Source organism: Macaca fascicularis, chromosome 12 (genome assembly GCF_037993035.2).
Source record: "Macaca fascicularis isolate 582-1 chromosome 12, T2T-MFA8v1.1".
NCBI classification, from domain to species: Eukaryota; Metazoa; Chordata; class Mammalia; order Primates; family Cercopithecidae; genus Macaca; species Macaca fascicularis.
Window position 1 is genome coordinate 78,633,507 of NC_088386.1, and position 22,512 is coordinate 78,656,018.

General features: G+C 38.4%; 1 protein-coding gene across 2 annotated transcripts; it reads left to right on the plus strand.

The window, feature by feature from the left end:
* Positions 1-42: 42 nt before the first annotated feature.
* Positions 43-20,935, plus strand: DUSP19 (dual specificity phosphatase 19). 2 transcript variants are annotated; one of them, XM_005573659.5, is made up of 4 exons: positions 43-424; positions 4,760-4,806; positions 8,295-8,447; positions 16,817-20,935. In XM_005573659.5, the coding sequence occupies exons 1-4, from the start codon at positions 199-201 to the stop codon at positions 17,042-17,044; spliced, it is 654 nt and encodes a 217-aa protein (XP_005573716.2). In that variant the 5' UTR covers positions 43-198; the 3' UTR covers positions 17,045-20,935. The 2 variants fall into 2 exon arrangements, with proteins under 2 accessions (XP_005573716.2, XP_045223288.1); XM_045367353.3 differs by having other exon boundaries at positions 8,413-8,447.
* Positions 20,936-22,512: the final 1,577 nt, after the last annotated feature.

Below are 22,512 nucleotides of genomic sequence, written 5' to 3' on the forward strand. Positions count from 1 at the left end.
TCAAATTTCGCCTTACATTGCATCGCTGGGAGAAACGGAGCTGGACGACTCCGTCTCTCGGCCTGTGGCTGCTGCTGTTACCTGGATGGGCGAGCACCTCTGAGGCTCTTTGTTACCTGGGCAATAAGGGACTAGCAGTTCAGCCCTTCTCTGTGCCTGCTGGATTGTTTGTATTTGTTCCCAGCCTCTGCTCATGTAATGCACTCCCTTAACCAGGAAATTAAAGCATTCTCCCGGAATAATCTCAGGAAGCAATGCACCAGGGTGACAACGCTAACTGGAAAGAAAATTATAGAAACATGGAAAGATGCCAGAATTCATGTTGTGGAAGAAGTAGAGCCGAGCAGTGGGGGTGGTTGTGGTTATGTGCAGGACCTTAGCTCGGACCTGCAGGTTGGCGTTATTAAGCCATGGTTGCTCCTAGGTGAGTACATCGACTTGCCACTAAATCATTGAGTCCTTTTAGCCAGATTACGTTCTCATTTTCCCCCTTTATGCGTAATAGTCTGTATTATCAGCTATCCTGCCGAAAAGCTGAACTGTTTCCTTTTTTGGATACGGAACTTCCGTTAGCCAGCTACAGCCGTTTCTGCCTCACAATGTACCCATAAGAAGCATAGATGCTATTCTAGTAGCACTTGGCACCGCATTAGCAAAGCTTTCTTCCCGTTTCTCTAACTTCTCTGGAGAATAACACATTGGTGTTGTGTTTTCTCGGATTATAAAAGATACAACTTAAAAAAAAAAAAAAGAATGTATAAGGCAGAACTACAAGTGACAATGGTTAAAGTTATAGAAAAGTTAATATTTGAAATAGTCCTGTGCTTGCTGGCCTGCGCAGCTCTTACAAACCGTGCGGAATACATGCCTCCTGTGGCCACGTCTGTTCATGGTGTCTGTTTTTGGAGTGTTTAAGAGAAGGAGATCTTTTATTTTATAGCTATGAGTCTGAAGATTTTGTGGTTTATTTCGCATTATGGAAATACTGAGTCCCTATACAAGCATAGTTCACAAATAGCAAATGAAGCAAGGTCATAAAAGTACAAACTTGTTAATTTGGCAAGAATATGGTATGGTATTCTTAAAAAAATAGTCAAGAATGTTTTCAAGTACGTCTGAATTATTTCTGTTTATGAATAGAGAAATTAAGACTTGGGAAGACTAAATGACGTGTCACTATGCTGCGAAGGCATTCTTGAATAGAGAGAAGACTGACAAATAGCCCAGGTATTGTTCACCTAGTGTCTCATTCCTTTGCAGAATCCTGCGAAGTAGGGATTATCAGCTTTGTTTTACAAATAGAAACCAGGATTTAAAGTTGGTGAAATAATTTACACAAGGTAACACACCTAGTAAGTAACAGAGCTAGGCATCAAGCCCAAGTCTGATGGACTCCTGCTGTCCATTGTTATACGGGGCTGCCTCACATAGACCAAGTTTTCAGTCCTGCTCTGCCTCTAATTTACTAGATTAGCTGGTGCAAGCCATTTATCCTTTCTGGTCCTCCAAAAAGCCATCTGTAAAGATGAAGTAACAGTATCTGCTTATGTCATAGGATCCTCCTGAGGTGGTGGTTGTTGTAAAAGGTTTTTGATGCAAATCAGTTGCAGTATACATATGTTATTAAATATTATATGAATTGTTACATAGGCTATCTTTAAATTCACCAAATAAATGTCTCTAACTAGTTTCTGCAGCCCCGTGAAAAATTATGCCATATTCTTGTGACATTTACAGTGAAAAATTGAGTTATTTAGGTAATCTGAAAAGTTCACCTAGGCCTTGCTCACCATATCTAGGAAAGAAAATATGCCATGGCACATTTTTCAGTTATTTTGGCTTCCGCTGTAGTAATCATGGCTTGGAATAATTATGGTAGAATTTTCATATATCATTCACCAATTTAGGGTCTTCATGAACTTTGCTTATTACTATTATTATTATTTGTGGACTTATCCAAAGTGAATTAATCAAGGTAGTGTTCTGAGATTGGGGTTGGGAACCTCCCCAGGATAGTGGGAGAGTCCTGGGAGGAACTTCTGAAACTAGCCCTAATAAGGTCTTCTCACTGGACCAGGAAATGGAATACTTTCATCAGGAACAACCTCCCCTCTTCTGAAAGCGCACCTTTTTCTGCCTAATTACAAGTGCCTCATTCCTGAAGGACCCGTGGGTGGTTCCACCTACAGTTCTTCTACATGAATGTTGAAAGAGTTGTTTCTGACCAGACTTAGTTTACGTCTGGGAGACTGGGGTTGTTTGCAGGTTGGTTCTAAGAGCTTCCTTCATCTCCTCGAAGCGACACAGCTTCTTCCCAGCATCGCATGCCAAACAACTTTTGGTTTTGGTAGTGAATAAAGAAAACAAAGAGTTGTAAATATGTAATCTTTTTTAGTTTATAAACTCTAAAAAATGATTGCATTTAAAAAATATTACATAGGCCCTTGAACCATTTAAAGAATGGATGAAAGATTTTAGATAGCATTTTTGTCCTAGGCTTTGAAAATTATATATTATAGACAGATAGATATTTATTATTTATTTATTTATTTTGAGATAGGGTCTCAAAATAAATCCAGAGTGGAGTGCAGTGGCATAATCTTGGCTCACTACAACCTCCACCTTCCAGGCTCCATCGATCCTCCCACCTCAGCCTCTGAATAGCTGGGACTACAGGTGCACACCACCATGCCTGGCTAATTTTTTTGTACTTTTTGTAGAGATGTGATTTTACCATGTTGCCCAAGCTAGTCTTGAACTCCTGGGCTTGAGCAATCTGCCTGCATTGGCCTCCCAGAGTTCTGGGATTATAGGCATGAGCCACCGCGCCTGACTAAATCACCAAGTTTCAATTATTTGAACCTATTTTTTCCCCTGGAGTTGATTAGGGCTTTCTACATTAGAAAACAGAATTTTTTAAAGAATGAAGTATTTCACATTTGTAGAAAATTACAGAAACTAATAGACCATTATGTATACACCATTCAGCTTTAACAAATGTTAATATTTTGATAGGCTAACTTTTAAGTAGAATAAAGCTGAATGTGAGTTCAGTAAGGAACCTGTAAGCTTGGTATTATCAAGAGGATATTGGCCAAACAGCATACTTGCTGGCCTTTCTGCTACCTAAAATCACATTGAAAAAGTTGGCTGAATTCCCACATACGTAGCTTAAAAAAAAAGTTTATGAAATAGAACCTAATTCAGGAAAGTAAAATGCTTGAAATCTTTAAACTGTGAAACTCACTTTATTTGAACTAGTTATTCTCCATATGAACTTGCTTATTAACTAGAGCCAGTTTCCAAGTGTGGGAGATCTGGGAAGCCGGCTGTGACAGAAAGATTGTAGAAGGGCACAGCCCTAGTGGTACATGGAGTGTGGGTGGGATCCTGCAGGCCAACAGCATTTGCTCTAAGCTACTGGGTGTTCCCAAACCGACTGGCACGAAGTCGTCTTGTGGGTGTATGGTTTTTGTAATATCCTTTTTTAAGTTACAAAATAAAGAGATGTTTATTGTAAAAAGTCAGAATGAGCATAAAGAAGAAAAAAAATCACCTGCAACCCCACTATTAACATTTTGTTCTATATATACTTCCTGTCCATTTTTTAAGCACATACATATTTTTTGTTACAAAAATGGATGATAGTATTTTGTAACCTGCTTTTATCACCAGATACATTGATAACATTTTTCTTTCTTTCTTTCTTTCTTTTTTTTTTCTGAGATGGAGTCTTGCTCTGTCATCCAGGCTGGAATGCAATGGCACGATCTTGGCTCACTGCAACTTCCACCTCCCAGGTTCAAGCAATTCTCATGCCTCAGCCTCCTGAATAGCTGGGATTACAGGTGTGCACCACCACACCCAGCTAATTTTTGTATTTTTAGTAGAGATGGGGTTTTGTCATGTTGGCCAGGCTGGTTTTGAATTCCTAACCTCAAGTGATCTATCTGTCCGAGCCTCCCAAAGTGCTGGGATTATAGGCAGGAGCCATCACTCCTGGCCAAGAACATGTTTACATGCTATAAATATTTTACCACATTTCTTCTTTCTCTCTCTCCCTCTCTTTCTTTGCTTTCCTTCCCTTCCTTTTCTTCCTTCCTTCCTCCTTCCCTCCCTCCCTCCCTCCCTCCCTTTCTCCTTCTTCTCTTTTCCTTTTCCTTTTCTTTCTTCTTCTTGCTGTGTCACCCAGGCTGGAGTGCAGTGGCATAACCATAGCATACTGTAACCCCAAATTCCTAGGTTCAAGGGATCCTCCTGCCTTAGCCTTCTGAATACCTGGGAATACAGGCACACACTACCACGCCTGGCTAATTAAAAAAAAAATTTTTTTTCTATAGAGAGAGTCTCACAATGTTGTTCAGGCTTACATTTCTTATTTCTAATGGTGGTAATGGCTGTATGTATTTCACTATGCAATTGTACCATTTTTTATTTAATGCAACAGCTATTGGGCTTTTGCTGTTCTTTTGTTTTTGTTTTGTTTATATTACAAACAATACTATGGTGAACATTCTTACAGCTAATCTTTGCAACATCTGTAACTTTTAGGACAAATTTTTAGAAGTAGGATTTCAGAGTCCAAGAGTTTATGTAGGATGACTCTTATCAAATTGGCCTTCAGAAAGTTGGACTAAGGTCCTTCCAAGTTGTTCGTCTTTTTTTTTTTTTTTTAAATAACAGAATGGCTGTACAAATTTATATAAAAGGTCAAGATGATTATATTTATGTTCAAGGTGGTATCATTTATTTTTTCTAGGGTCACAAGACGCTGCTCATGATTTGGATACACTGAAAAAGAACAAGGTAAAAAAATGCTTTAAGTTTGGCACCATATACACAGAATATTTTAGTTGTTTTATTTAGGAAAAACTGTATTGTGCATCTTTGGTACATTATGGAGTTTACTTGGTAACATTTTCGCTATCATTTTAATAGAGTTGAAAAATAATTGGCGCATAATTCAAATATGTGGATCTGTAATCTATCTTTCCAGTTTTACATTCTTCTTGATCTCCTTCATGTACCCTCATGAGCCTGACCTTGGAGGCATGTCTTTCTTGCCTGTGTTTATGGAGTTCCTCTGTGTGGGATAGGCTTTCCCTCATCTCTATTTGTCCAAGACTGCCCAGGCCTTAAGTCCCAACTCACATACCATGTCTTCTGTAATGCCATTTCCAGCCACTCTACTCCATTCAACTGATGTGATTTATTACATATTTACTCAAAAGAATTTTTAGCCCTCTACCATTTTGTTGAGCACTGTTTCAGGTCATGGAATTGCTGTCGTTGAAGGAGTGCAAGAGATTCTTGTTCACTTGAAGCCTATGACGTAAGGGGCAGACAGGGAAGACAGACAAGCAGCTACAGAACAGCATTTGTGTGCTTTGATGGGGAAGTGCAGGGTGCTATAGAAGTGCAGAGGAGATGATGCTCTTAACCCATGTTTGGTTTGGTTTGTTTTTTGGGGGATAGGTGAGTCAGGGGAGACTTCCTGGAGGAAGTGATATTGAAGTATTTCTCTGAAGAGGGTGGGAAAGGAGTAGACAGCCTGTAATCCCAGTGCTTTTGGAGACCAAGGCAGGAGGATTGGTTGACCCCAGGAGTTCAAGATTACAGTGTGCTATGATTTTGCTACTGTACTCCAGACTGGGTGACAAAGCAAGACTCTATCTCAAAAAAAAAAAAAAAAAAAAGGGAAGAAAAGTGTTCACACAGAATAAAAGATATGTGTGAAGGCCAAGAAGCAAGAGAAAGGCTGATGCTTTCAGGGACAGAAAAGTTCAGTGGCCCTGGAATAGAGAGTGTGAGAAAGAAGGGCACTAAGAGACAAGACCAGAGAGAGAGGTAAGCATGAGCCAGATCCCAAAAGGCCATGTAAGCCAGAGTTAGTTGTTTGGACTTGATCCAAAAGACTGTGGAAAGCCACTGAGAAGTTACCCAGAGATGTAACAGGATCAAATTTGCAATTTAGAAAGATTTCTCATTAGAAGCAGTGTGGAAAATCCATTGGAGGGTTGCTCAAGTTAGAGATAGGGAAACTGGTTATAAAGCTATTGCAGTAATCTAAGGAAAAGATGACAATGGCTGAGATTAAGATGTAGTGGAGATAGAATTACATAGCTGTGAGGGGTATTTTAGGGGGTAGAATTCTTACAATTTGATTACTTATGAGGCAGGATAGGGAGTGGGGCTAAGGGAGAAGGAGGAGTCAAGGCTGATGTCTCACTTTCTTTGGTAACTAAGTAAGGTTATTGTTCCATGAGATTGAAAACAGCGTAGAAGGAACAGGCTTTGAAGGCAAAACTGTGTGCTTAGTTTTGAACGTGTTAGATTTTGGGTGATGTGGATCATCTAGGTGGGTAGATATGTAGGGTCTGAAGTTCAGAATAGAGGTGAATATACAGATTTAGGAATCTTCAGCTTTTAAATAGTTACTGAAATCATTAGAATAGATGAAGCTGCCTGGGGAAATGTATAAAGTAAGAGAGAAGAGGGCCTATAACAGAATCTTATCATAGAACTGATAAATTGAGGAATATCACCCTATATGGAATGATCAAAGGAAGAAGAGTCTGCAGTGGGAAAGGAGGATCCAAAAGAGGCCAAAAGAAGGTAAAACAAAAAGGTGGTGTCGTGGAAGCCAAAGAGAATAGTGTTTTAAGGAGGAGAGAGTCAGCAATGTCAGATACTGCAAAAGTTTAAGTACGATTAGGCCTAAATTATGTTCATGGGACTTGGTGACAGAGAGGTTGTTAGTGCATTTGGTGGAAACAGTTTCATTTGAATTGGAGGCCAAAGCCGTATTGCAAAAGATTGAGAAGTGAGGAAGTGATGGGAAGGGGAAAAGAAAGAGAGAGAGGAGCTATAGGTGAGGAGGGGGGATGGGAGAGCTTTCAGCATGTTTTAAGGCTGATGGTAGAAGAAGAAATTGAAGATACAGAAAAGCAAGAATTATGACTATAGGGAGATGCCAAGAAAGTAGGAAGCACTGTGACTCCAAGCACAGATTCTGGAATGAGCCTTATTGAAGATGCATGAGCACATCCTTCATTGTAATCAGAAGGCAGAGGGGAAGTACAGATGTGGACAAAGTTGTTAGTTTTTTTTTTTCTTTTTCTTTTTTCTTTTTCTTTTTTTTTTTTGAGATGGAGTCTCACTCTGTTGCTCAGGCTGGAGCACAGTTGCATGACCGTGGCTCACTGCAACCTTCACCTCCTGGGTTCAAGTGATTCTCAGCCTCTGGATTATCTTAATGGACTTTCTACATGGCTTTCTTCCACATGTTTGGTGGCCTCTAAGAAAAGGGGCTCAAATACATAGATGGAAGAGGAGGAGGTTGCTCAAATGTACCACCTGAAAGAAAATTTTTTACAACCACCCCTCCCCTTACTTTTCAGCCAGATTAGTTCATCAGAATCTCTGGGTATGAGACCCTGTGGTATTGATAGTTTTTAAGAGTTCATCAGGTGACTCTAATGTGCAGTCATCCTGGAGAACCATTTTATTAAGTAAAGAATATGAAGGAAAATAGGGAAATAATTCTTGAAAGGGAAGTTGTGTACTACTGATATACTTCTCCTATTTAAGTTTTTTATATGGATATTTACAGATTAATTCAACAAAGATTTTAAGCATTTTCTGCTAAACTCACTGCTCATTCGCTTATAACACTAAGTTAAACATGGTCCCTACCCTCATGTAGTTTCTAGTGCAATGAAAGAGACAAACAATCTCTAAGTGGTATGAGCTGTAATAGGGCAAGTCCAGGGCTATGAGAATATATAGGCCAGGTGTGGTGGCTCACGCCTGTAATCCCAGCACTGTGGGAGGCGGGAGTGGGAACGTCACTTGAGGCCAGGAGTTCAAGACCAGCCTGGGCAAAAAAAGCGAGACCCCTCTCTGAAAAAAAAAAAAATTAGCTGGGTGTGGTGGTACACTCCTGTAGTCCCAGCTACTTGGGCGGCTGAGGCGGGAGGATCACCTGAGCCCAGGAGTTCAAGATTGCAGTGACCTATGATTGCATCATTGCACTCCAGCCTGGGTGACAGAAAGAGACCCTGTCTCTACATGATGATAATAATAAGTTAAAAAAAAGGGTGGAGGGGAGAGAGAGAGAACATATAGTAGAAGGAGCACTTCTGGTGTGGGTTGAAGAAGTATTATCAATCAAGTGAGTCGCATTTAAATTTTTTACCTTTCTTGTTATAGATGTCAACACAACACCCCAGTCTCTTTTTAGATAACCTAATTCATGGGATTTTAAAAAATCATCTTTTTTCTTTCTCTTTAAGGTGACTCATATTCTTAATGTTGCATATGGAGTTGAAAATGCTTTCCTCAGTGACTTTACATATAAGAGCATTTCTATATTGGATCTGCCTGAAACCAACATCCTGTCTTATTTTCCAGAATGTTTTGAATTTATTGAAGAAGCAAAAAGAAAGGTGAGTTTTGTTTTGATCCATAGTTCTTCAGAAGCAGAAATTTGAAAGTATGGATCCATTACCCAATCTTTATTGTTTTTATAATGAATCTCTAAAAAACCATTATGAAATTTCCCTTCTAACAATGTTTCATTATTTCCTACAATTATTTGGTTAATTGCTCTTTTTTCAATAAGATACTTAGTTTTAACATTAATTCAGTTTCTCATTTTCCTATGCCTTACTGAGAAATGTTCAGAAATAAAAATCCTCTACTTACCGAGTTTTCGTCTGTAAACATGTAGCTAGATTTCCTTTGAGGGTTTATAGCCGCCTGACCTCTGACCAGTCCGCAAGATATTCAGGGGGACTATAAAACAGAGACTGCTCTAGACTTGTTAGTGTATTTATGATGATTAACATGCATTTCATTTTAATGAATGAGATAGTTATTGTGAAACTGCATTTTTAGCAGTAAAATTTTAAGGCACTCTAAGGACTAAATGTGTATTGCTTTACTTAGATTGTATGAAAATGCTGATCAGAAGCTGTCTGTTGGTTTTCTGAAGTTAGAAGACCAATGGCCAATGCCATATGGTACTTCAATCTTGTTATTGGATTCAAGTCAACATTCTGACAGGCAAAGTTTCTAGGTTGGCTGTTATCAATAATTATTCCTTGAAATAGCATCATTTTTAGTCAGCAAATAATTCTCACAGATTTTACGTAAGATACGTAGGTGGGAAAGTAGAAGCATTTACAGAGAGAAATAACTCTTCTGGAACACCTAACAATGACAAGATTACAATCAGGTTTAATTGAACTCTGGCCTACCTTCTCTCCCTTCTACCTTCTCTCCTTCCCATTTTCTCTCCCTCTCTCCCTTCTTTCCTTTCATTTGGTAATATTTATTGAATGCCTTAGGTGCCTAGCACTGTTCTACTTACCTTTCCACTAGACTACCTGGAAAATATAAAACTATTCCATTCTACTGTTCATCAACTTTAATAGCAGATACAGTCATGCGCTGCATAATGATGTTTGGACTGCATATATGATGGTGGTTCCATAAGATTATAATAATATATTTTTACCATACCTTTTCTATGTTTAGGTATGTTTAGATACACAAATACATACCATTGTGTTACAGTTGCCTACAAGTTAGTACAGTAACATGCTGAACAGGTCTGTAGCCTTGGAGCAATAGGCCATACCATTCTAGTTTGTGTGGGTCCACTCTGTGATGTTTACAGCACAAACAAACTGCCTAACAACACATTTCTCAGAATGCATCACCACTGTTAAATGATGCATGACTGTATTTGAATGGAAGCAAAGGAAGAGGGTTTTTGTTTGTTTGTTTTTTGTGGTTTTTCTTTTTTTTGAGACGGAGTCTCGCTCTGTCATGAGGCTGGAGTATGGTGGCATGATCTCGGCACACTGCAAACTCCAGCTCACTGCAACCTCCACTTCCCGGGTTCAAGTGATTCTCCTGCCTCAGCCTGCCAAGTAGCTGGGACTGCAGGTGCACACCACCACACCTGGCTAATTTTTTGTATTTTAGTAGAGACGGGGTTTCACTGTATTGCCCAGGCTGGTCTCGAACTCCTGAGCTCAGGCAGACTGCCCGCCAGGGCCTCCCAAAGTGCTAGGATTACAGGCGTGAGCCACCGCACGTGGCCAAGGAAGAGGTCTTCTAATTCAAAGCCTAATATTGGCCATTCTGTTTTCTTGTGAAAAAATTTACAGGCTCTGGATTGTAACATTCCAGTGTGTGAGTTAATAGTTTTAAAAATAAAAATGATATTTCTGTATTAGCTCCTTCTCTAAGGAGATGTAGAATATGCCAGAGATGGGAAAGTGTAGATGTCATCCATATTCATATTAACATTAGAAGAGATGTAAATATTGCAAGTAAAAATTAGACAGGGTAATACTATCTAGAAAGAAAAGCAAGAGATTGAATATTCTAATAAGTGTGGAATTTTAAATAAATTTAAAAATAAAGTTTGCCTTAATTTGGGCCAGTAAATTAGAGTGGATTTTAGCTTGGGTTTCCTAAAAACAAAGCTTGAGATGAGGATTTAGAGCTGATGCTTAATTTGAGAGGTACAATCTGTAGGCAGTGAGAGTGGCAAGAAAGGAAAGTGATTCAAGGTGGGACGAGAAGGAATACAAAGTGATGCATTTACCCTGCTGGGCTCATTGCACAGTGAGCTGACTGTTGGCTATTCAGCAGGTATAGCTACTCTACCACCCAAAATATCTCTGGACAGGCAGTACCAAGAAACTGTACCTCAACCCAGCCTGGGAGGGAGGAAGGAGAGAGAATTTATCTGCCTGGCTTCCTGTCAGCTTCTGTTTCCCATTGGCCAAAGTTTGCCAGTGGGGATATAACCAACCCCACAATTCTGGGTTATAACATTCCACTCCTTCAGCGGCCATCTCAAAGCCAAATCTAACACCCTGTAATACAACTTTTCAACCAAGTTGAAAAATAGAAAATCCAGGACTCAGAGTACGCCTGTCTATGCTGTGGACACCATTGAAGAAGAGCTCCTTCTTTGACAGGCAAAAGTGAATGGACCTAAGGGGAGAGTAGTCAGTCATGGAGGTGGTAGCTGAGGTGGAGTGTGCTGAGAGGGTCTGTGAGATGGCGGCACCACGAGAATCTGAGGAGTTGCAGAAAATGTTTCTGATAAGATGAATTAGATTTCAGCAATATGTTCTACCCTCTCAAGCCTTATGTTTTATACTGGGATCCTAACCTCAGCCAGTATTTGCCTGCCCTGAAAACTCAGTGCATTGACACAATCTCAGCTTGCTGCAACTCCGCCTCCTGGGCTCAAGTGATTCTCCTGCCTCAGCCTCCATAGTAGCTGGGATTACAGGTGCGTGCCACCACGCCTGGTTAATTTTTGTATTTTTAGTAGAGACGGGGGTTTGCCATGTTGGCCAGGATAGTCTCACGTGCCTGATGTTAATTGATCCACCTGCCTCAGCCTCCCAAAGTGCTGGGATTATAGGCATGAGCCATCATGCCTGGAAGGCTAATATATATTTAGTTTTAGCAATAGAATTCTTGAATTTTTTTCATTTGTTTTAGAAAAGATCTCTTCATGCCTTTGTCTATTTTATATTCAAATATTGTTAAATTTAATTACTCAGTGAATTACATGTTTCAAAACTACCTTTCTAGGCCTAGTTTGTTGTTTTTATCTTTTTACATACCATTGCCAAATGGAATGGTTTCCATTTCCCAAGTCTTTCCTCATTTCCCTCTGTACTTGCAAAACTCTGTTTGGTTTCTCTGTCCTTCCTTTATGCCTAAAGGGACAGAAATACACCTGAGAGGAACAGTAATGGTAACTTCTATAGCCCAGAGTCCTTTTAGAAACTAAATTTATTTGTCCCCTCTTTTTACGTGCAAAAGGTGCAAAGTATGACAATGTATATTTGATATTTCATGTTTTTTATTTATAAGATACGATTTTAAAAACATGATGTAAGTAGTCCATGTTCTTTGTAGAAAAAAATGGAAAAAATTAAGATACTTCCACACTTAGATATAACAATTGTTAGCATTTTGATATATTTTTCTAGACCTGTATATATATTTTTATAAAAATAGTATCATACAGTTTAAATTCTTTTATAGCCTGCCTTTTTTTTTTTTTTTTTTTTTTTTTGCAACTTCATGACTTTTATTTGTGGTACCTGTGCTTTATCTTGAAAATACCTTCTCCCCCTGCCCCAGACAGTGGGCTGGGAGGGGGCAGCAAAAAATAGAAGATGTCCCTCCCTATTGCACATGGACCCTATGTACAGGCCCACCTGGCTGAAGCCAGCAGGACTCTTGGCACATTCTTGGATCCCTGCTCAGGAGGGGAGGGCTGACAGGGTGACATCACATGTGAGATCTGGACCTTCGGGCAGCCACTCTGGTCCTGGATACTAATATTTGCACTTCTTGGTCCTCAGTTCCTTCCTGGTCCCATCTCCGGCCCTGGTCCCCTCTGTATAGCCTGCTTTTTATACTTAATGATTCAAATCATTTTAAATTTTTGCACAGTATTACGGTAGTTGGTGATTCTATAATTTATCTTATTTCCTACTGTGAGACATGTAAGCTGTTTGTAGTTTTTTGTTCAATATAAGTAAAAGTTCGTTAGAGAAACATGGGTCTAAATAAGTACCTAAATTCACTAAGTTTTTAGATGCTTCTGTTACCAATAGAGGGTCATGACTGCAAGTTGTCCAGGTTCTTGGCATTTTGAACAAAGAATTGGACAGAACGCCCATCGAAGCAAAGAAAGAATGAAGCGAAAGAGTGAAAGCAGGGATTTATTGAAAGCGAAAGCACACTCCACAGTTTGGGAGCAGGCCCAAGCAGTGGCCCAAGGGACAGGATACAGAAACTTCTTGAGCCCAAATATCCGCTAGAAGTTTCCCAATGGCCACTTCATGCTCACCTCATGTAAAGGAAGTGGTATCCTGCAGTCAGTCTGATTGGTTAGAGAAAGCAGCCAACCAGAGGCTTAAGTGAAGTTACAAAGTCAGGCTCCTGTGCAAACATCTGATTGGTTTCAAAAAGCAACCAATGAGAGGCTAGGGTGAAGTTACAAAGTTACACTTCTATGCAAACGAAGACTTGGCCTGCAATCAATATGATTGGTTGTGGACAGCAAATTTCCCATCTGCATGCAGAAAAAGTGGGGGGTTTTGCAAAGGCAGTAGCCCTCTGGTCCTTTTGTTACTTAGGTGTGGAAAGTTAGGGTTTTCCTTTTAATTTAGTGCTAGGAAGTCTGCGTGAAACAGCCTTAGGTTCCCTGCTGCCAGACCCTATTCTCTTGCCTTACTTCTTCCAGTTTGTTTCAAAGCAGCCTACCCATCACTTTTTTTGTGTTTGTCATATTTACATTCACCTCTACTACTGTGGATAGTCATGAGTGGACTGTTGTGACCTGTGCTCCTCATAGTGTTGTCCGGTTTGCTACCAGATCTCTGCAGGATAAGAAGGTTGTGCCTGAATATAAACCAAGACATTGCTTAGTTCTTTGAGAGATTTTGGCTACTCCCCCACCCCACCCAAACGCTGAACTAAGGAGTATATTTTTAGTGACAATTGATTTTCATTCCACTGCAGAATTCTTATTTCATCATAGGTGACTGTCAGGCACTTGCAGACTATCACACTATACCCAAGGTTTTTTAAGTTCTGGGGCACATGTACAGCATGTGCAGGTTTGTTAACATTGGTAAATGTGTGCCATGGGGATTTGCTGCACCTATCAACCCATCACCTAGGTATTAAGCCCAGCATGCATTAGTTATTTTTCCTGATGCTCTCCCTCCTCCTACCCCACCCCACCCTGACAGGCCCCCAGTTTGTGTTGTTCCCTTCCATGTGTCTGTGTGTTCACATTGTTCAGCTTCCACCTATAAGTGAGACATGCGGTGTTTGGTTTTCTGTTCCTGTGTTAGTTTGCTAAGGATAATGGCTTCCAACTCCATCTATGTCCCTGCAAAGGACATGATTTCATTCCTTTTATGGCTGTATAGTATTCCATGGGGTATATGTACCACACTTTCATTATACAGACTATAATTGATCGGCATTGAGTTGATTCCATGTCTTTGCTATTATGAGTAGTGCTTATGCCCAAGTTTTTGTTTGTTTGTTTGTTTGTTTTGAGACAGCGTCTCTCTCATCAACCAGGCTGGAGTGCAGTGGCACGATCTCAGCTCACTGCAACCTCTGCCTCCTGAGTTCAGGCGATTCTCCTGCATCAGCCTCCCAAATAGCTGGGATTACAGGCACCCACCACCATGCCCAGCTAATTTTTGTATTTTTAGTAGAGATGGGGTTTCACCATGTTGGCCAGGCTGGTCTCAAACTCCTGACCTGTGATCCACCTGCCTCAGCTTCCCAAAGTGCTGGGATTACAGGTGTGAGCCACCGTGCCTGGAGATGCTAAAGTTTTAATGGAAGTTAAATGTAAGGAAAAACACCTGGGCTTGGCTCAGTTACCGTTAAGGAATATTAATTACTTATTCTGAGAAGATGTGAGGGATACACATTGCTGCCCTCCAGGAGCTTGCAATCTAGTTGAAAACTGTAACGGCACAAGAACAAAGACAACTCTGTGAAATGGAAATAACATAGCATAATTACTATCTGCCTATAAGTTACTACTTGCCCATAGCAAAATGGTGATTTTGAATTTTTGAAAGAACACTTTCCTTTCAGAAATGCAGAACAAATTTATTCACTTAGCAAACAGTTACGGAATACCTACTGTATGCCAAGAATTGCACTAACTACTAGGCATACAAAGATGGCCAAGACATTCCTCCTGCCCTCATTTCACTTGGAAAGAGGCAGTCTTAGAACAGAAGTCAGAATTAGCTGTACCAAGAAGAGCAAAAGTCTTCTAGGCATAAGACAACAGCAAATGCAAAGAAAAAAAAATGCTTTATAAATTGTTTGTTACTGTTTTGAGCTCTGAAAAAGGGATACAAAGCCAATAATTTCTCTGGAAATACTTTCAAGGACAATATGATACCTAACGAATAATCAAAAGGTAGAAAGTAGGTAAATTGAAAAGCTGTAGAAAAACAGCTATTATATAAAGTAGAAAGAAGAAGAAAATAATATCATTTTAAAACATTAGCTAAAATTGGATGCACATTGTGTAAGACTGAAAATAAAACTAGTTTCATGTTCAAAAGCCTATGTATGGATCATAAAGTAAAGCCGACTAATATATAAGCAGGAAATACTAAAAGTGACATTGAAGGGTATCTCTTGCTTATTAAGCTTATGATTGCAAGTTTCTCTGGAGTATCTAATTAATTTGTTTTATGCTAAATGAAGTTCATTAATAATTTTCATCAGTTACCTTAATATAATTTTTAAACATCTTAAGTTTTGTAAAAATGGGCTATTGCTACAAAAAGTTTCCAAGGTGTATAGTGAATATTTGTGTTTTGCTTTTCTTATATAGAAACTGCTGAAGTTTGAAAAGGAGTCATAAATATCTATAGAAAACAGTATATCCCACAGTAATGTAAGATGTGAAAAAAGAAAGCAATTGATATTGTCCTTTTTTATATGAGGATTTTCAAAATGTTAACTAATTTTGTTATTAAAAATTGACTTTCTTGAAAAGAGATGCACTTGCAAGTTTGTTACAGCAGATCAAGGAAAGGAGTTTTGCAACAGATGTATGAATCAGAAAACTACCTTGCAGAAGTAAAATAATCTGATGAGTCATAACAGTAGTATTGTTAATATGTGCTCTGGGTAGAGGGTTTTTGGTAGCATATTTTTTTCCTCCTGCTCTCATCTTTTTTTGTGTTGTACCAAATAAAGAATCAGGAAATGAAGTAACTAAAATGTCTAATTCTGGAGGGTATGCTCACGGTTCACCACGTTTCATTTAGATCATTAACTTTTTAAAGGCTTCAGATGGGCCAAGCTGTATCAGTGCTGTCCCATCAGATCTATCACATTCATTATTAATACAATATTGCCCCCATCAGCATTGGTCTTGCGCTGTGTCTCTTTTCACTTGGAAAGTATCATTTGCAAGTTACCTGAAACGTTTTTTCATTTATTGACCTCATGCTGGTGTCTGATTACCTTTTCCACTTCACATTGTTATGAACTATTTGTATCACATTTTACTACCTCATAAGTTTAAATATTTTTAAGTAACTTCCTGCCAGAATAAAATATGTCCAAGGGTGGAAAATGTTTTCCTTGCTGATTATTTAAACAGATTTGCAAGCCACTGACACTAGCTTATTTATGAGAACACTAAGTATACTCTGGAGTATTTCTGGCTCTCTGTTTAGTTTATACTTATGATTTTATTTTATGTTTTCACATATATTTCCTGTGTTTTTTTTCTTATTTATATACACTTGTCTACTAAGTTCTTAGGTTTTATGTGTACTTTACCGAAACATTTGGCTACTAAGTTGTTAGGTTTTCATGTGTACTTTACTGATACATTTGACTACTAAGTTATTAGGTTTTTGTGTTTACTGATACATTTGGCTACTAAGTTGTTAGGTTTTAATGTGTTCTTTACTGGATTACTTTAGTTTAGTGAAAGATACTGTTTCAGAATTCCAAACATCATTAAAGCATTTCAATCATGGGTTAGTAGGTAAGGGAGGTATAGGTTGATTGATTGACTGATTGAGTGTCCATTTGTTGTGGGTAATGAATTTTATTTCAGTAATCAAATAAGTTGAATCAAATAAATTGATAAAATTGAATATTTACTTTATAATTTCAAGTAGTATAAGAATGTGCAATTGATTTAATAATCTTTCTCAAATGAATAATGAAGTTTTTTTTTTTTTTTTTTTTGTAGGATGGAGTGGTTCTTGTTCATTGTAATGCAGGAGTTTCCAGGGCTGCTGCAATTGTAATAGGCTTCCTGATGAATTCTGAACAAACCTCATTTACCAGTGCTTTTTCTTTGGTGAAAAATGCAAGACCTTCCATATGTCCAAATTCTGGCTTCATGGAGCAGCTTCGTACATATCAAGAGGGCAAAGAAAGCAATAAGTGTGACAGAATACAGGAGAACAGTTCTTGAGTTGCCTTATAGCAGACAATGGACAACTGTAGTTTCTGAACTGGCTTCTATAGCCATCTTTTCCCTTCTTTGGAGAGTAGCAAAACTCCCTTTTTTCTCTTGCCTTTTTTATGCATAAATGGAGGTCAATTTGAATGTCCTGACCTACTGTATAAGTAAATTTCAAATGTCATTACTTTCTCTTTGTTATTATAATGTGTGGTTAAATGCTTTTTTAAATTGCTAAGGGAAAACAACAAAGTATTAGTAATCATTGTTTTCTGTAGAAGAAAAAGGTGTACATTTAAAATGTGTATTTAGAGCATGGAGAGAATCATTTAATTAATAAGCCTATTTTTCTGTTCCAGCAACGGTTTTTATTAAGGAAAAGCTTGAAGTGCTACTTAACTTACTATTTCAGAGGGAAGTAAATTTCTTTTTAAAGAATCTTTTTAAGATTAAAAATGAATACCTTAAATCTCCCAAAAGAGATAACCAGTATCTGAAGGTTTATACAATATTTATATAGTGGCTACACTATTCACAAAATTCCTGTGTTCTCTTATGAAAAATATACACTTTTCATTTTGTTTTTCTTCCTCTTCTTTCTTCTTCTTCTTCTTCTTCTTTTTTTTTTTTTTTTTATTTGAGATATAATTTGGCTGTTGTCACCCAGGCTGGAGTGCAATGGCACAATCTCGGCTCACTGCAACCTCTGCCTCCTGGGTTCAAGCGATTCTCCTGCCTCAGTCTCCCAAGTAGTTGGGATTATAGGTGCCTGCCACCATGCCTGGCTAATTTTTGTAGTTTTAATAGAAACGGAGTTTCACCATGTAGGCCAGGCTGGTCTTGAACTCCTGACCTCAGGTGACCCACCCACCTTGGCCTTCCTAAATGCTGGGATTACAGGTGTGAGTCACTGCCTCCGGCCTCATTTTGGTTTTTTCAATTCTATTATCTGCATTCATTTCTTTCTTTCTTTCTTTCTTTCTTTCTTTCTTTCTTTCTTTCTTTTCTTTCTTTAATGTATAGATGTTCTTTCATACATTCTTGTGAGCTTTGGTTCTTTGAATAGGTGATCTATTCTCTTACATTTTGTGCTTTTTATCCTGGGTGCCTAGCATTCTGTTTTTTGATCCTATGTCATAATTGTTTGAGAAAATGTTTGATACTGCGAGATCATTGTTCAGTGGTCTGTTTTCTACTTCAGTATTCTACCAGAGAACATATTTTTTAGGGGAGAAGGGTTATGGTTTTGTAAGAAACTTTAAATATACTTTTAGGAAACCCACAGTCATTTACAGTTTGATTTTTTGATTTTTTTTTTCTTCAGAATAAGGTATACTTAATTAATTAGCACAGTTTCGTTTCTTTTCTTTTTTTTTTTCGAGACAGGGTCTTGCTCTGTCACCCAGGCTAGAGTGGAGTGGCATGAACACAATGCACTGCAGTCTCTACCTCCTGGGCTCAAGCAATCCTCCCACCTCAGTCTCCTGAGTGACTGAGACTACAGCTGTGCGCCACCACCTCTGGCTAATTTTTTTTTTTTTTTTTTTTTTTTTTTGTAGAGACAGGAGTCTTGCCATGTTGCCCAGGCTGATCTCAAACTCCCGCCTCAGCATCCCAAGTGCTAGGATTACAGGCGTCAACCACCGTGCCTGGCCTGATAGTTTCCAAATAGTTTTTCATGACTTAGAAGATACCATTGCCATGTAGATTTTATTTTTAAAAGTCTTGAGCTCTTCTTAAATACACATTATGGAGAGCAAGCATAGATGGAAAGTGCATATTGAGCACATCTGTGCATTTGAGAAGGCAGGCTTTCATGTGCTGTCATGAGCAAAAAGTAGAAGTGATAAATGCAAGTTATGTTTTGAGATTGCTTACACCCTGACAAGATGCCATCACTTGTGATGTTATGAACTCTTTGCTTCTGCTGAGAACCAGTCTAAATATAATCAACTGACAGTGAGCTGTTTGAAGCCAACCAAGGCAGGCAGAACCCTCTTAAATATGAGAGTGATGTATAGTTTCTCTCTATGGTCAGTATCACTGGATGAGCCTTCTTTCACAAGAAAGCATGTATTTAAATACATTTTATTTTGCTGAGTCCTGTTTAGTTTTCAGCCATTAAATGTCACATGAAGCCTTGATAGAATTTGTTAATAATGGATCGTGTATTATTATTATTATTTGAGATGGAGTTTTGCTCTTAATGATATTATTATTATTTGAGACAGAGTTTTGCTCTTACTGCCCAGGCTGGAGTGCAGTGGCGTGATCTTGGCTCACTGCAACCTCTGCCTCCCAGCTTCAAGCGATTCTCCTGCATGAGCCTCCCAAGTAGCCAGGATTACAGGCATGTGCCACCATGCCCAGCTAAGTTTGTATTTTTTTGGTAGAGACGGGGTTTAACCATGCTGGTCAGGCTGGTCTCGAGCTCCTGAAGGCAAGTGATCCACCCACTTTGGTCTCCCAAAGTGCTGGGATTACGGTGTGAGCCACTGCACCTGGCCTGGATTGTGTATTATTTATGTCTGTGGTTTATATACTTAATAGTTGCTTGTAGTGACCTGGGTAAGATTCAAACATTTGTCTTTTGTATCTTCTACAGAAGTGCTTTGAGCCTCAAGTTTGTTTTAATCTTAAATTGTAGTTCACTGTATTAAAATAGATCAACGAATATAATTCAGTCTTTTAGGGGCACCAAGTAAAACATAAGGTCGTATATACTATACAATATGTTTATTGCGCTTCCCATGGAGATAAATCGCTCTGTCATTCCTGGTTATTTTTAAAAAGGATCTTTATCATTACGATCCTCTTTCTCACATATTGTAAACTTAAAAGATATGTACACCAAATATAGGTCCGTTTTAAATGAGAAGAAAAATATTTCAAGGAGTTTTTGCCTCTTTGTTTTTAAATAGATTATTCTGCCATTTTTTAAAGGAAAGGGAAAATGAAAACAGTATGTCTTTTTTAAACATTGAAACCAAATATAGAGGCTTTAAACAACAAACTGAAAAAGATGAGTAGAACAAAGGCAGTGGAGCATACAATACAATTCTATTTATCTGAGATTGATTAAAGTTAATAATTTTTTAATGTTTTTCTAATTTTGTGCTTTAAAATAGGTTTCTGATTACATAATATTTGAATAAAAAACTCAAGAAGCATGTAGATTTTTGGAAAACCCAAACAATATTTTTCTTAGATTTTTGGAGGCAAAATTTAGACCAACATAATAATTCAAAGACAAATATTTCAGAGGAAATGGAGTATAGTATTTAACATTTTGTTTGCAGTTTTACTTTTTCTTCCCTTCTTCCCTACTGAACCTTGATTAAAATGTATGAATACGGATTTTTTTTTTCAGCTTATACTCTGATCATTTCAGTGGTAGTGGGGAAACCTGAATTTGTCAGCATGATTATTTGTAACTCAGATTGTTCAAATGTATATAGGTAGTCATAAATATAGCAAGTATAAATCAGATATCATCTTATAACCTTACAGAGTTAACCCAATGAGTCAATACCTTTATAAGCAAAACCATGATAAATTTAAAAACAACAGAAATGTGGTATGATTACTTATTTATTTGTTCCAGGTGACTTTATATAGTTGATTTTTGTGTCTGAAGGATCCTGAACATATTTAGTTACCCTGTAGTTATTTAGGAATTTAAACCAGAAGACTTTGAAGCTGTATATTCTTGCAATACATAAAATGGCGTTATAATCAGCAAATTTATGGTTTGTTTCCATTGATGTACACTTAAAAAATAACTTATAGTTAGACTTTTCTATTTCAAGTAAAGCTTTGAGTTACTTATTTTTATACATATTCATCATGTACCCTTTATTGTTTCTAGGTGTTGATATACTTTAATAAAAATGATATGTTTAATATTTCTCCATTAATGTATTTCTTTGAAGGTGTTTGTTTTAAAAGATGTAACACTTATTTACTGTCAAATTCTGGGTTAAAAAATCTGTTGGTGGCCAGGCGCGGTGGCTCATGCCTGTAATCCCAACTTTTTGGGAGGCCAAGGAGGTAGATCACTTGAGGCCAGGAGTTCAACACCAGCCTGGCCAACATGGCAAAACCCCATTACTAAAAATACAAAAATTACCCGGGCGTGGTGGTGGGTGCCTGTAATCCCAGCTTCTCAGAGGCTGAGGTAGGAGAATCGCTTGACCCTGGGAGGCGGAGGTTGCAGTGAGCCGAGATAGCACCACTGCACTTCTAGGTGACAGAGTGAGACTCTGTCTCAAAAAAAAAAAAAAAAAAAAAAAAAAAAAAAATTCTGTTGGCAAGACACACAGTTTTATATTTTAAAATGTAAGTTAGTTTAGATCTATGAAGATTTGTTGTTCCAGTCTCTTCAAGAAATGAAAAGCCGGCTGGGTGGGGTGGTCACACCTGTAATCTCAGCATTTTGGGAGGCCAAGGCAGGCGGATCACGAGGTCAGGAGTTCAAGAGCAGCCTGGCCAATATGGTGAAACCCTGTCTCTACTAAAAATACAAAAAAAAAAAAAAAAAAAAAAAAAAATTAGCCGGGCATGGTGGCACATGCCTATAGTCCCAGCTACTTGGGAGGCTGAGGCAGGAGAATCGCTTGAACCTGGGAGGCAGAGGTTGCAGTGAACTGAGATTGCGCCACTGCACTCCAGCCTAGGTGACAGAGCGAGACTGTCTCAAAAAACAAAAAAGAAAAGCTAAAGTAAGAGTTTATAATTGGCATCACTGTGGACAAATTGGCAATGAAAATTCAATAGAACACCTTATTTAAGTTGAGAAGATGCTGAATTACTGTCAGATTAAATTACCCTACATTCTAACCATTACTGCATTGAGATTATTTGTACATAGTGAAGCATGTGCCTCCCACGCTCATGCAAACAGGCTGTTATATCTTTGACTTCATTGCTGACTGCTTTCTTCCTCTCTCTGCTTCAAACCCCTTGGCCTCTTTGCTGTTCCTTGAAAACACATAACCAAGGTCTCCCTTCACCCCTGCTGTTCCCTCTACCTGGAGCACTTTTCCCCTAGAGATATCAGATCTCTGTTTGAATGTTACCTACTTAGTAAAGCCTTCCCTGACCACTTTATTTAAAATTGTCCCCTTCCCTAACTATGTTGTTTATCTACAGCAAGCATATAAAAATGCATGTGTATCATATCAGGAATTCAAAAATCGCTTTTTAGGAGGAAGGGAGGAAGGAAGGGAAAAAAAGGATACATGTTGTTACAACAATAAGCTACCTATTGAAGATGACAGTTGAAGCTCTGGCAGATGACCCACAGTGCGGTGTGTAGCCATGTTCTGACAGTGCATGAAGATGGCAGTTTGGAATGATAGGTCTAAAACAGGATCCACACAGAACCCCAAACAGCAGCAAATATCTGTGCCCTTTTTCTACGGTAAAGTCTATCAAATTATTTAAAAGTTAAAAAGCTGATTACATAACCAGCAAGAGTA